General features: G+C 33.6%; 1 protein-coding gene across 1 annotated transcript; it reads left to right on the forward strand.

Moving 5' to 3' along the window:
* Positions 1–1,167: 1,167 nt before the first annotated feature.
* NUDX25 (nudix hydrolase homolog 25) lies at positions 1,168–12,364 on the forward strand. Its single transcript, XM_086432391.1, has 6 exons — positions 1,168–1,512; positions 4,519–4,569; positions 5,185–5,277; positions 7,014–7,108; positions 11,907–12,018; positions 12,116–12,364. Exons 1-6 carry the CDS (start codon positions 1,447–1,449, stop codon positions 12,203–12,205), a joined length of 507 nt encoding a protein of 168 aa, XP_086288517.1. The 5' UTR covers positions 1,168–1,446; the 3' UTR covers positions 12,206–12,364.
* Positions 12,365–16,092: the final 3,728 nt, after the last annotated feature.

Genomic DNA, 16,092 nt, shown 5'->3' on the forward strand with positions numbered 1-16,092 from the left:
TGCAACAACATTAAGAAAAATCTTATCTTAAGTTTTTATGGTGGACTAAATGAATTTCACTCATCAATTTAAATCTTTCGTTTTATTTTTATAGGATCTTTAATTTAAATATTTTTTTTAAATTGGGTTTATAATTTATTGAACATGTCTAAAATATTTTAATTAATTATTATCTATTGAAGATATTCTTATAAATTTTTTAAATTTCTTCATTTTTAATTTTGTTTATTCCAATCTTTTCACTCATTTGTCTTATTATCATCATTTCTATTGTGTTCAGTTTACTAATGAGATGTTTCTCAACACTCGACATTCAACTCCATAAGATATCGTTAGTTTTATTGTCGTTTCATCAATTATTTCCGTGATTTTATCATCTATTAATTCAATTTATAACAAGAAAAATAGTGAACTACAAAACAAAATTCGAGGCTCTTTATTAATATAAAATTGGGTGAGATTATTTTATCCACCCATGGGTTGCTTAAGTGGTAAGGGTGAGCACGTGAATTATGGGTTAGGCGCACGTCACGAGTTCAATTTTTCTCTTGGATTTTTCTCATGATTTAACTGGAGGATCATGGCGGTGGGTTACTGTGGTAGTTCTTCTTGAGATTAGTCGTGGTGCGCGTAAGCTAATCCGGACACTCGGTTAGTAAAAAAAAAAATTGGGTGAGATAAGAGAACACTCCTAAGCATTTCAAAGGAAAATGTGTCACTAAATAATTTATACTAATCTCAAAAATAAATTGATCATTTTTTATATTTCTTTAAAATCGAGAGATAAACTTGGTAACACTAGTTTATTTTTATCCGACATCAATATGACTCAAAAACAAATAAATATTATATTCAAAAGTTCAGAGCTCTCCAAAATACAAAATAACGGTTCCCAATCATAATGGATCCCTCCAAATCTTTTATTGATCTCTAAGTTGTAAGTAACCAAGTTCCTCTTAGCCTACATTTGTTGAAAATATGTCTATTTATCGATTGATGTGGATTGTGGAATGGTTAAGATGATTTTGACTCGATCCAATGGGTCGGATCGTCCGGTCGAAATCGAACTCGGTTAGTACCAAACCGAACCGAAAATCAGATTCTCATAACAACCATTCATTCATGAATCATGATAATGGAGGAGGAATAAAGCCGCTTTTTACTCCAAAAGAAAGAAAGAAAAAAGTCAACTCTGTCCACTTTTCTTTCTGCGTGTTCTCTCGTTTGACCGCACCTCCATTACCATGTTCCCTCTCTGCTATTATGCGCCGACTTTGCATCAGATACTTCACTATTCTATTACTTATTTTTTTATTCCTTAGTGCGCACGTTAAGTAACGTAATCTCTTCTTTCTTCCTCCATTAATCTCCTTATATTAGTTATTTATTTAAGAAAATTTTGCAAGAAAGAAGAGAGAATCTCAATCTCAATCTCTGATCTCAACAATGGAGGGACTACCAAGTGGTTATCGTCCCAACGTTGGAGTTTGTCTCATAAATTCTCAAAATCAGGTAATTTTTTCAATTTTTTGTTTTTTTTTTTTTTGTTTTGTTTTGTTTTTTAAATTTAGTCCGCAATCTCACTATATGTATCAAGCTCAGTAATTTTGGATTGAATCAAACTATAGTGATTAAGCTCAGAAACCCCAAATTTTGTTGTTTGGATCTCTGTATAATTCCTATTTTGTTGCTAGTTTTGGAAAAATAGAGGAACTTTGAATATCAAGTAGTTTGTAATCGAGCACTGTAATCTAATTTTTGAGTTTTAATCTAAATTTCGTTGCTTGGATCTCTGTATAATTCCTTTATTAATCTTTTGTCGATTGTTTTGAAATAAGGAGGAACTTTGAATCTCAAATAGTTTATAATCGAGCTCTGCAATTTAATTGCAAGTTTTAATCTAATTTAAATGGAAGATATCCAAGTACTAATTTTAGAATTTGTAATATTTAAATAATTTTCATGATTTAATCAATAGTTAATGTTCGGTTACATGTTTATTTAATTTTTCTTTTAACTGATTTTTTGTTTTTAAGCTCGGGAACCCTCCTCTAATTATATGTAGCAGACTCAGTAATTTTAGATTCAATCAAACAACTGTTTTTAAGCTAGGGAACCCTAAACTTCGTTGCTTGGAAGTGCGAAGAAGATCTCTATATAATTCTTTTATTACTCGTCTGGTGCTTGTTTTGAAAAAAAAGAGGAACTTTGAAAATTGAGTAGTTTGTGATCGAGCTCTGTAATTTTATTTTCATATTTGAATCTACCATTTGAGTTATATTTTGAATTGATCTGAATGGGGGATATCCTAGTACAAATTTTAGAATTTGCATAACTCTTACTTTAATTTTATAGATTCAATTTAAATTTTGTGTTCTTCTTTTATATTTTTCATAGATTGTAGTTTAAAAAACCTCTTCTCAATTGACAATTTTTTATGATTGTTTTGACATGTATATTTTAGGATTTCTAGATACAATTTGGGTAGTTTGTAATCGAGTGAGTAATTTGATTTTCATGTTTTATCCAAAGATTCCATGTTTTGTTGCTTTCAAGCTGAATAAACATAGGATTGGGAGTGGTGAAGGTTCAAGTAAGTGATGCCAACAACTAGAGTTCTAAGAAGCTGGGCTAGATGGATTTAGGTACAAGAACTAAATATATGTTTTTGGAGTGTGACTTGATAATCATCCAAACTAATTTGAGGCAAAGATATATCTCGTTTAACATGGCCAAGGCAGAGTGTGATTGGTGATAGCAAACCATGGAATTAGTATTTACTTTGTGACTGATAGTAGGTGAAACCAAAAAAAAAAAAAACCCACTAAAGGAGTACACTTGGTCTATGATTTGTTGAAAAATTAGATAAATTGGATGAATATATTTGATACCAAAACTATATAACTGATTGCTTGAATGGATCAACTAGGTATCCAACAAAATTGAGTCGCATTGAAGGTTTTAAACCTTCTCTAAGTGAGAACAAATGGGCTAGCATCTAGTTTATTAGTTCTATTTTTTTTGTGCGTCTTTTATCTAAAAATTTTATGGCTAGTTTCTTTCCATAAGAGTTGGAGGCTTGTGGAGGGAAGGAGTGTGAGAATTGAGATGTTTAGTTACTTCTATAAGTGTATTGGGACCAGTGTTTTAAAGTTCCCAAGGTGCACGAGGCATTTGGGTTCTTGACGCAAGGTGTAAACCTCAACAAATTTATAACGAAACCCTAAAAAATTACCTTTGCAGTTGATATTCTGAGCTGTTGTCAAGGTCATTGTCGAAAGACTCAAAGCCCAAAACCTAACAAGTCAACTAATAAAAATTATGATGCATAAATCATAATAGATAATGCGTAAATATTATGAACCTTTGAAGAAGTAACAAAATAACAAAAATGAAAATAAAAAATGGTAAACAAACTGTTGAGTTTTGTCCCTCGTTGGTCATTCATTGCCTTGTCTCTCTCCTCATAAGTTCTTAGGCCTCTCCACTCATTGCCAATTGGTTTTGAGTCGGATCCCCAGATTTATCATGGTATTAGAGTGGGCTTTTCTCTCCTCCAGTCCGGCCCACTCGTGAGGGGGCGTGTTGAGTTTATTCCCACATCGGACACTCATTGCCAATTGGTTTTTAGTTGGACCCCCCAGATTTATCACAAACATAAAATAAAAAAAAAAAAACGAACATTTCAACAGTAGCAATACACTATCAGTAGACTATGTTTAATTTTTTAACAAAATAATAAGTAGCAATGGAGTTTTAGACTCTATAGACTAGAGAAGAAATAAAACATTAAAAATCTTCTCAATCATGTCACTAGCAGGGTCCTCGAAAAAGTCATGACATTTGATTCTGCTATCATCCTCAGATTTAGTGTAGGGAGAAAAGAGGGTTTGAGAGAGATTTTGAAGTATCTTTCTAAATCTTGTGTTCTTGACCTAAAAACATCTCAAGAAATTTTAGTATATAAATAACACTGTAAAGGTTAAATAATTAAAAGAAAAGCAAACACAAAAAAACAAAAAAAAAAAAAAATGGAGGTTTGGTTCGTTTTTTGGAGCCAAGATTGAGGTTTAGGCCTTGATACGCCTCTCTATACCCTTTTGGGTCAATGCTTGAGTCTCAAATAATTTCAGAAAAGGCTTAAGCCTTGAGGCATGGTGGATGTGCCTTGCCTTGAAGTGTATGGTTCGGACCTCAAGGTTAAACTTTTTAATGCACTGTTTGGAACAAATTCCAAGTTTTTGTTGAAACTATTTTACCCCTACTTAATTGCTTTTTTGACCTTCTTGAATCTTGACAATAAAGTAATTTTACTCCCAAATTATTCATGTGTCCAAATCCACAATCCATTTTGTTTGATGAAAGGCTATCCACAATTGACTTATACTTGCTATCGAACACCTCATGAACTAACTTATTTGTTTTCAAAGAAGACTGTTTGTTTTCCCACTACAGTTTTTTGGTTTGGGTTGCATGAATCTCTGGACAAATTGATAACTTTCTGTGATTTTCCTGCAGGTTTTCGTGGCTTCAAGATTGAATGTCCCTGGTGCATGGCAGATGCCTCAGGTGATAGATACTAGTAACTAGATTAGCAGACCATTGGTTCCAATACTTAAAGAAAATAAGAATTGTTTCCCAATGCAAATGCTCAAAGGTGCTTGCCTGGTGACCAAGGCAATAGTGCCTTGGCACCTAGGTGACCTGACTAATGCTTTATTTGATTCTGTAAATTCTTTACCTTTGTTGGCCCGTAATAAGTTTGTTGGAGACAAACTAGGTCTCCCAAAAACTAGACATTGGAAGGTTGTAATTTCTTTTTTTTTTTTCTATTGATACAAAATTCTTGCTTGATATATATTATCATGCTTATATAATTACTTTATATGCTCACACAGTCACACACATCCATATGATTTCTTGTAATCCGGGAGCTCGCCTAGCCGCCTAGTGCATAGGCAAGAATGGGGTTCTATGGGGGTTTTATGGATGCTTCAGATAACTTCTCTCATTTTTAGGGGAGCTTTTATAGACTGCTCAGTTTCCTTTTTTTTCATCTGTAATTATTTCAAAATAAACTAATACCTGCCCAAAAAAATTGACTACTAAAAATACAAAGTTTTGACTCTTTCATTTGTATCTAATCTTTGGTATGCGAACCCCGTTTTGGCATTGACAATGTAGGGGGGCATTGAAGATGGTGAAGAACCCAAGTCCGCAGCCATTAGAGAGCTACGGGAAGAAACTGGAATTGTGTCGACTGAAATTATTGCAGAGGTTGGTCTAGAAAAATAAATTTCTAAATTGCTCCAGTTTGGTACTCTTGTGACTTCAAATTAGGACATTGTCCATGCATTCATCTAAATATCAAAGATTCTAGATGAAAATGCTTAGCTTCATCTATTCCATAACTTTTTACTTTTGGAGAACTTCTATTACTGCACCAACTTTTGCTAATGCCACCCAAGATGTGCACTAATTCTTTGGTGATTTACATATGAATTGGGGTGGCATTAGCAAAATTTGGTGTGGCAATAGAATCTCTCTCTTTTTTTTTTAAAGAAAAGAAAACGAAAATAGGATGTTCCAAGGCTAATGATTCTTTTGAAGAAAGGCAATGTTCCTAGGTAAGGCCAGCATATGTAGAGGTAGGAGGGAGACCATCGTTTTTTTTGCTCCTCCTTTTGAACTTCATTTTGGTTCCTCTGGCCCTTCCTTACCGATCCATTAATGAGTACTAATGAGGGGCATTAAACATTCTCAATCTGTTTCTCCTATCCTATCCCCAACTCCTTTCGAGAGACAAAATGAGCATGTATTCGGGTTCTTCGATGTGGCTGGCCAGTGCATTTCAACTTGTCATTACACTTGACTGGTCATCCATATCTAGATTTCTTTCAACATGTTCCCCACACACAACTACTCTTTTGTGACTTCACTATCACTCCTATATTTAGCCCTTGCGGAAGAGGGAGCACCCGTAGATCAGTTTGTCAAAAGCTGCACCGAGTGGCAGCAGCTGCCCTGGGCTTGAATACATAACCTGTGGTAGGTCCCCTATTGTACGAATCACAACTATCATTGTCAGCATTACATATCTGTGTCAACAATCTTTCCCCATATGCTTGTAGCACAAACCAAAACTTCAAGTGTGTTTTACATAGCGAAATATTTTAATCTCTGCAGCAAAAGTGCTTGCTTTTCTAGGACTCCCCGTGAGCTGCAAATCTTTTTTGCCTGCACAAGTCTCAGGCCTAGACTGCCTACATACTAAAATTAGTTTATACTTTATATGAAGTAGTATAAACTCTATCATCACCATCATTTCTAGGCATGATTTTATCATAACAATATGCGGACTGGAGATATTGTACCGAAATACAGCATAAAATTATCTTTCAAAAACTGCCTAAAGTCGCTAAGATTTGAACTTGAACTCTGGCTGTAGGGCTTAAAATGGGTTGGGTTTGGGTTCGGGTCAGATCTGAGGATATCCAGATCCGAATTTCTTAGCTGTATCCGAATCCGACTCGGATCCTACTAGGTAAACGCTATCTGAATCATTTTGATTTCACTTAATCCGAATCCCAGTCCGAACCGACTGAATTGCTTGATTTGAGTCAGATAATTTTGGATCATTCACCATTTTTTCTCCTATACTTGTTTGTTAATTGCTATACTATCCTATTTTACATTATGATGATTTTATTTTATAAGAATTTGTGTTATATTAAAGTAGTAGAAAAGGATATTTTGAAAAACATAAAGTATAATTTTCAAAGCAATATATAATTCGGATCTAGGCAGATGTATAGATGGATCTGTATCCGACTTGGATCATGGGACATCAAACCATATTAGACCCATTTTTTTATTCGGTGCTACTCCAAAGACCCCAACCCACTAAATTTGGATTTCGGATAAAATCCGACCCATTTTATGCTCTGGTTGGCTGGACAAAATTATGGCTTGCTGTATATTTCATATTCTTAATTTAATTTTTGTATCAGCAGGTTCCACATTGGTTGACATACGAATTCCCTCCTTCTGTGAAGACCAAAGTTAGCCGTCTGTGGGGAGGTGAATGGCATGGGCAGGCACAGAAGTGGTGAGCTTTATATTCTTATTTGTAGCTCAAAATTTACTAACCATCATGTCAATAGCTTTTTTCTTTCTCTTCTGCTCATTTTGCGAGGAAATACTTTATGTGTGCATTCTGTATTTAGTTTTATATTCTCCTGATAATTCTGATCTTTCTTGTACTATTTACTTGCATGTGTACAAAACATTACTACCCACAACTATGCTGACAAAAGTAATGGATCCATTATGTTTATAAAAATAACTTATCACCAGTCGATTATAAGGAAAAAACCACTTGTCTGTTAATCCCGACTCGGTGCCACCAGTTTATTGAATTGGAATACTGCTTGTCTTCTTTGGTTGGACTTTTCTTTAAGTACATTCAATTTAATGCTATAACATGTCCTAAGCTAGTATTTACTAATTAAATGTACCAAAATTTATTGCAAACCATGCACTGAAACACTGTAACTATTTTATAATTTTTTTTTGGAAGGCATAATTTATTTTTAGGTTATTCTTAGAAAACACCAGCATAATGGAGCTAAGCGTTGGACAATCAGGACAGATCATGTTTATAGAATGACTTTGCAAAGGTGAGGACGTTGAGAGGATGGGTGGTAATGATATGATAAGACAATTTGAAATGAGCACATTTTGGGGGAATCTAGTAATAGCCCTAATAAGAGAGAACATAAAAGAAAGTCAATTGAGATTTGAGATGGTTTGGCTACATACAATGAAGATCATTGACAACAGTGATTTGAGAGAGGGCAAGGCTTGACGTGGATTGAGTTAGTAAGAAAAAGATTTAAAGACAGCCTTGGAAAGAAAATGTACATCTAGATAGAATTAACTGGTGAAATCGCTCATATTGCCAACCGTAAATGATCGGGATAACATGTAGGATTGGAGGATGATGGCAATGATTATAGTGGAGGTGTTGCATTCATTACCTGTTTACTTCTTGGTGCTCTCTTCATCCTTGCAGCTCTTCTTCTTTTTCTGTCGTTCCCCTCCCTTTCCTTTTATCCCATTCTTTCTTGTTTGACAGTCCTTTAAAAAACTATATTCCCTTCTTTTTAGTTCCTTCCATTTCTCTTTTTATGGCTTCTCAAACTGCTAGTGTTCAATAGTAATTTCGGTTTGGTTGTCATTTGTCTGATTCATTATTCTTATAATCATTAGACGACATTATTTTATCAGATTTATCTTTCCATAATTTTGGGGCTTGCTTTAACCCATAAAAAGATTTGACTAATTATCAAACTTTATGCTCCATTCAAAAAAGTAATTTTAACATCCATTTGGTAGATGATAAGCTTATGAACATATGATAAAACCTAATAAGAGTCTCATAGTTGTGATTCTAGCGACTGGAGCATAAGTGTCAAAATAATCAGTTCTTTTTTTTTGTCTAGAACCTTTGGTCACTAATCTGGCCTTAAACTTATCAATAGAGCCATCGGCTCTTAACATCTATCTAAAGATCCATTTACAACCTATGGTTTTAGACCAAGGGGGTAGGTCTACTAAAGTCTGAGTATTATTAGATAAAATGGATCTCATTTTATCATCTATTGCTTCTTTTAAAAAAGATTCATTGTAGATGACAAGTCATCATTAAAAATGGTGATATCACCCTCACCATTTAAAGCAAGATAATAATCTCTATTGATTTCGTCTCTAGTGCCTTCAACTAAATACACACAAAAATTGGGTCTAAAGGAAGTTTCCTGCTTATGTATTTTACTTCTCCTTGGTTCAATAGATTCTATTGGTTCATCGACAAATTCTCTAGGTTTATCAATAAAAAGCAGTTTTAGATTCTTTATTCTCAGAAGTACTACTCAAATCATTACCAATAGTCTTACGATCTGCATAGAGAATATTCTTAAAAAAATTCAGCATCTCTAGATTCTACAATGACATTAGAATTTAGATATAAAAATCTATGTGTTTTGCAATGTTGGGCATTACCAATAAAAACACATTTAGTTACTTTAGATCCCAATTTAGGTCTTTTAATATCAGGAAATCCTAACATAAGTAAGATAGCCCCACATTTTAAAATATCCCAAATTCAATTTCTATCAAACCAAAGTTCAAAAAGAGTTGTATCACTTTTCTTAAATGGAACTCTATCTAAAATAGAACACGAAGTAAGCAAAACTTCCCACCACAAATTATAAGTAAAAAAAATTAATAAGCATAGCATTTAACATTTCTTCTAATGTTCTATTTTTTCATTCTGTTAAATCATTTTGTCGAGGAGTATGAGAGACTGAAGTTTACTGAATAATACCATGATTTTCATAATATTCATCGAAATGACCTGAAAGGTATTCTCCACCTCTATCTCTCTTCACAACCTTAGTAGATTTATTTAATTGATTTTCAAGTTCTACTTTATGAATCTTAAAATTTTCAAAAGCCTCATCCTTAATTCTCAACAAATAGACATATGCATATCTAGAAAATCGTAAATGAAGGTTATGAAATATTTGTTACCTCTTGAGTAGTGACACCTTTTTTTAAGTCACAACATCAGTATGAATTAGTCCAAGAATTTCTATGTTTCTAACAACGTTAGGAAAATGTTTTCTAGCTATCTTGGCTTGAACACAAGTTTCACATTTTTCTGACCCGTTTGAAAAATCTCATCTTGGTATGAGTCCTAAACTAATCGTACTTTTAATAGAATCAGAATTTAAATGTCCTAATATACCATGCCACAAATTAGAAGAGACAATCATGTAAGCAGAAGAACTAGAATTCTTATTCATTTCATCAAATACATTTAACTTGACCATCCCATTACAAGAATAGTCCTTTTCCAAGAACAACCCATTTTCCCAACAACACTAACTTGTCAGGTTCATAAACCATTTTGATGCCACTTTTATCCAAAATCTCACCTGAAATAAGATTCCTTCTCATATCAGGTACATGGTGAACTTTAATCAAAGTGACCACCTTATCAAAAGTGAATTTGAAATCCACTGTCCTTATTCCAATGACCTTTGGTATGACTGAAGTACCAAGTTGGACTGCTCCTTTATTCATAGGTTCATAAGGAGTAAATGCATTTCGGTCTTTGAAAACATGAATAGTTGCGCCGGTGTCCAACCACCAACCTTCATCTTTCATCATTGAATTTACTTCAGTGTGCAAGGCTATGATCTTTTCCTCGGTTGCATTCATTTGAGATGGATGTTGTTGCTTTTGAAGGAGAATATCTCCCACGAAATGCCTAGGTTTTTCATAGTTGTAACAAGTACCCTTCTTTTTGGTCTTGTGCTAGTTGTTTTTGGAACAACTCGGGGAGATCTTTGTTAAGAATTTATGCAACATTTACTGTTGTGAGAAAAAATTGTATGGAAAAAATTGTATGGAAGCAATAAGTAACTACGAAGAAGATGAAGAGAGATTGACTATTCTTCGAGGCATATTGTAGTGACGCTTTCTTTAAACATTATTTGCTCCCATTTGGTATTAAACCAAGAATGCAAATGAATTCTAGCAATCACGTTCCAGGATACAACAAAGCTCAGTCTCTCTATTATCTCCCATTGTTTTTTAGCTAACAAGGAGAGATTTGAATACTAAGAATTTATGCCCAAGAATAAGACAGAGAGATTTGAAACACAAGAAAATCTAAAAAATTTAGGGAGTGAAAATGAGTTCTGAAAGTCTGAATATATAGAGTGAATTGTCTCTCTGGATAGGCACCATGACTATTGCTTCAACAATCATCTAAGGGTTTCTATTAGATGGTCACGCCCTTCTGAAATGGACACCAAAAGTTGCAGAGACCTTCTTGACCCGCGATTAATTCTATTCGACTTGTGGTCATACCCCTTAACAAGTCATCGCTTGGTCAAACCACATTGACCTGTAGTCATGTGATGGTCAAGCTGACAATCGTCCATCCATTGACCACGACCAATCACTCTGAACTAATGATCAAGCTGATCATCCATCCAACGGTCTAGATCGAACCTCGGTGGTACACTTAGCAAATAAGAAAGAACTCAATCCTCCTCGCGACGATGCGCATGTGCAAAATGTAAAGTGTGCCTAATACGCCAAATTGCCCTTTCGCACTACTTGCGCACCTGAACGCAAACACAGCGGCAAGCCATCCCTTTGTGCATACAATACAATATTTCCACAAAAAAACAATTACATTAAAAAAAAAGGAGTCATTTATTAGCTTGAGGTGAGTCCCACTCCTATCCCATATAGGACTAAAAAGTTTAGAAAAAAATGAACTTCATAAAACTAAAAAGCTTTAAAGTAAATTTCATTTCCCTCTAAAATATTTGAATTTATAGAAGGGCAAAGTTGTTTAAAGTATAACCACTTCTTAAATGAGCTTTTTGAAATTTCAAAAAGGCTTTAGAATAAATAATAAAGTATTTTACTTTTAAATTATATTCATTTATAATTCATTATAAAATTAGTAGAAAATTTATAACAGAAATCCCTAGAGAAACATACTGTAGGACGAAGCTGAAACAAATCTTGCTAGATACATTAAAATTTGAATGACAAAACTTGAGCTACTAAGGAATCAAGAGGGTAAGAGTGAAGAGGACCAACTAAAGGTAGTGTGAATCCTTATCGCATAATAATAGCTCGGATTATAAGTATGCATGTGTGTGTGTGTGTGTGTGTGTGTGTGTTTTTCTCTTGTGCGTTCATATTGAAGTTTCTAGAAATTTTATTTGTCTAATTGTGTGAGGCTTTGAAAATGAAATTCGTAAATGATATATATTGGACTAGTAGCCTTACAGATATCTATTTACGAGAGTTGGCAGGTTTCTTATGAGATTAACTACAGATGACCGTGAGGTAAACTTAGCAAGCGGCGAGGTGGATCCTGAATTCTCCGAGTGGAAATGGACGAGTCCTGAGGAAGTTGTTGAGCAGGTATTCTATTAAATCACCCTTTAGAAATTAATACACATCTAATTCAGTAGTGTCCTTACATCAAAGCTTATGAAAGCATGGGACGTATTTGATACAGGCAGTCGATTACAAGAGAGCAACATATGAGGAAGTTTTGAGAACCTTCATGCCTTACTTCAACAGGAACACAAAAGGTACCAAAATGTAGATGCTTTATTTTCCACGATGGGTGTTGTTTTCTAGCTTTATTTGTGATCGTAACTCGCTCGACTCGTAAAATCTGGAGTGTCATATTTTTCCTCTGTTTGTAAATTATATTACATTACAACCTTCCATATTAATTAAAAATATTGTTTAATGTTAATAAGATCCTTCATCTACAACTTTATATATTTGGGAAATTTCCCAAATATTTATCTGAAGTTTTCGAAAATACCAAAAGAGTTACATATGTTGATAGAACGAATATATAGTGTTGACAAACTGTTCTTTAAGCCTATGGAAGGGATTTCTTCAAATACTCCTCTACTTTTGGGTCCAACCCAGTGTAAATTTTTCCACATTCTCTCATCTCTTTAACATACCTAGATTCTTAAACGGTGATTGTGTGATCCATTCCAATTTGACAATAAATGACTCATTATTGTAAACATTTAGTTGTTACTTTTGATCAAATTTCAATGATTTGTGAGAATGAATAATGAATACAGTTAAGATTCTCAAAAAATTTAAAAAAGATTTAGTTATACCATTTGATTTGAGTGTGTCCACTTTGCAATTATAATATATGTCAGTTTGGATATGTAATAAGATCTATCCCATGACAAGGTCAGAAAACATAGTTTTAGTGACTTTGTAAATAGTTTTGAATGGGTACTGGTAAAAAAGATGATTTCACATGTTTTAGTACGACTAATGTCAAGTCAATGACCAAGGTGGATTTACAGTAGGTGCAATGGGAGCACTTGCCCCACAATTTAAAAAATAATAATTATACTGTCCTCTTGAAAATTTGATATATTTTGAGTTTGCCCCCCCCCCCCCCCCCCTCACACACAAACTTTTGACCCCTCACACACAAACTTTTGACCGTTGTCCTCACTCCATTCAAGTTTTTGAGTTTATTAGAATCCTTCTATTTAGTTAATATTTGACAGTTTACCCCAATCCCATTGATGACATTACCCTTTGACTTAGGTCTTTTCTCATAGACTAACTAGAAATGATCCAAATGCCCTTTTCTACAACCTCTAACAAAAAACTCATGAATTATTGCCTTAAAACCACTCATCTTCATATTATTCAACCTTATCAGGCAATATAGTTTGCCTCTACTTAAAGAAAATCCTAGCTCCACCCTTGTCAATGACTTGCCAATTGACACAAACTAGTCAAATAAAAATATCTTAAACTTATAAATATTTAAAAATAATTTTTTAGTATTTTAAAATAATAATATTTAAGGGCCTAACGAGTTGCATATATATTAATGTAAACGTGTCTCAATTCTTTGAAAAACTTGATAAAAATTGGCCAAGTCTTTTTGCAAAAAAATTTGAATGAACAATAATTTTTGTGGGCATGGTTGATGAAAAAAGGAAAAAAGAAAGAGTGCAACCTTTTCTTTTTTATTTTTTGGAGTGCACCAATAAAAATGGAGTTAAAGGGGGATTTAGTGATGGATTGCAACTAGTAATGTGTGGTGTGTAACTGGTCAGTCCCTCATATTGTTTACTTATAACACATTAATGATATTAATCATCACACACCAAATTAAATTCTTCTTTTATGAGAAATCAAAATAATCTCTCTTTGTACCGAGTTCCTCAATCATCATCGTTTGTACCCTTACTGTTCATATTTATTAGATTCAATAAAAATTAAAATAATAAATTTATTTGTTTTTAAAGGTTTTGGGTTAAATTGAGTTTTTTGTAAGTTGAAGGGTATTTCTATATTTTGTATTTTAGAGAAAGTGTGGAACTTAGAATTTTATCTCCTAAAATAGAATAGTTCCACATCTGAAAAATAAAATACTCTCCTTGAGGTTATATGATATCTCTCAAATAACTAATTTAGTTATACGTTTTAGAGATTACACTTTGCCGTTGTGTTTGCACACGTGCGTCGAGTGAAAGGACGATTGGGTGCTTAGGGCACTCTAGAGGCGCACCTTGCACTTCGTAGAGCTTGGGGAGCAATTTCTATCTGCTAGATCAAACACCAAGATTTGATCTCGACTGTTGGATGATCATAGTGGGTGTAAGACTTTGTTTGGCAAACCAGATGGGTTAAACCAACATCATGGAAGTTGGTCAAAGGGGTTTGACCACAAAAATGTCTATAGGACCTTTGGTCAATGGAGTTTGACCATACTCCAATGAGTGTTTTCTTGGTTCATGAAGAGTCACCACTCTTCATAAACCAGAAAAGGGTGTGTCTTTTCACCTTATGACCATTAGATCGGATCTAGAGAAATCCAAACCATCCAATCATGACTGTTGAGACAAATAGTCATGATGACTATTTGAAGAGTCACTTTATTTCTATAAAAAGAGATTTGTAGACATAGGTCAAAATATACACAAATTTCTAGCCTTTCTTTAGAATACAAAATTCTTAATTCCTTCTTCCTACTTCAATTTTCTAGTATTTATTCAATTGAGTTATCAAGGTAATTCTCCGTCTTTGCAAGACAACGGATTGTAATCAAGAGATTAGGCTCATTGTATCTTGAAAACATCTCGTTGAAAACCTTTTTGCAAACTTAAGTTTTACTTGAATTGGGAGCAAATAACGATTTGAAGAAAATGATCTCGTGCCTCGAGTTCCACGTCTCTTGTTTTGTTTATTTTTACTGTTATTGAAAAACTCAAGAACTTTCATTTAAGTTATTTCCAACACTTACAATGGGTGAAATATATTATATTTGTACCCTTGTAAAAATATGTTATTATTTGGAGTGAAACTTGGTTTGGTTCAAACCAAGAACCGAATCAAAGCAAACCGATAGCTTTGAGTTGGTTTGGTTTGGTTCTCGGATCAAGCTTGTATAAAACTGAACTAAAACGAGATTCGAAATCCTGTGCAATAAATAAATATATATATATATATATATATATATATAATAATTATTATTATGAATTATTTTAGGAGTTAGGGCATAAATTAGTGATTTTTTATGGATAAACTAATGACTTTTTATGAATAGGTTAGTGATTATTGTATGAAATTTTATGTTTATTATATATTTATTTTTTTATTAAAAAAATATTATTTATAATTTATAGAATATTGGCAATCCGTAGAACCGAATCAAACCAAACCGACGTTAGTTTGGTTTGGATAGGTTTGGTTCCAATTGAAGTTGGTTCGATTTTGATTCTTATTTAGTGGAACCGAACCAGGGGCGGAGCCATGATTTTCCTGTAGTGGGGGCAAACTATGGTTAGTTGTTTAGTGAAGATGAATGGTTTTAGGGAGAACTTAACAGATTTTAGTTAGAAGTTGAAGAAAATGATATTTAGGTCATTTCCAATTAATATTTGAAAAGTCTTGGTCAAGAGGCAATGTCATCAACAAAAAATTGAAGAGGTGAGGGAGTGGGGACAAATGGGGCATGTAATTAGTTGAAAATATAGGGGTGTCTTAAAGTTCTGTGGGGACAAATGGGACATGTTATTTATATTTTCAAATAAAAGTTTAGCCTCACGTTGAGGCTCTCTGTCAAACAGACGGTTGAGATGATATAGGTTTTCAAGAAAAATGTACCCCTAGAAAAAAAAAATTGTATTGGTTCCTAGGCGATCAGTATTGATTTTTAGGAAATATTCATTATTCCTCTTATCTCAATTGTTTGTTTGATGGAGGAGTTGGAATCTAGTAATAAAATGAAAAATGAAAGTGTGTAATTGTCCATAGGCGAATTTGTGGCTTATAATCCAAGACATTGAATGCATTTTTGGATGTGATTTGATTCGAATTATCCAACTAATTAAAAAAGTATTATGGTAAAACTTATAAAACATTAATAAGATAGAAACAGGGGCGGAGCCAGGATTTTCCTATAGTGGGAGCAAATTATGGTTAGTTGTT

This window comes from Akebia trifoliata, chromosome 2 (assembly GCF_017979445.1).
Source record: "Akebia trifoliata isolate Shusen 1 chromosome 2, ASM1797944v1, whole genome shotgun sequence".
Taxonomy (NCBI): Eukaryota; Viridiplantae; Streptophyta; class Magnoliopsida; order Ranunculales; family Lardizabalaceae; genus Akebia; species Akebia trifoliata.

Excerpts from the sequence above, each read along its gene's own strand:
- NUDX25 (XM_086432391.1), top strand. The coding sequence starts at position 1,447 with ATGGAGGGACTACCAAGTGGTTATCGTCCCAACGTTGGAGTTTGTCTC. Across the intron at positions 1,513-4,518 it reads TCATAAATTCTCAAAATCAG|GTTTTCGTGGCTTCAAGATT; the intron begins GTAATTTTTTCA and ends ATTTTCCTGCAG. Across the intron at positions 4,570-5,184 it reads GTGCATGGCAGATGCCTCAG|GGGGGCATTGAAGATGGTGA; the intron begins GTGATAGATACT and ends TTGACAATGTAG.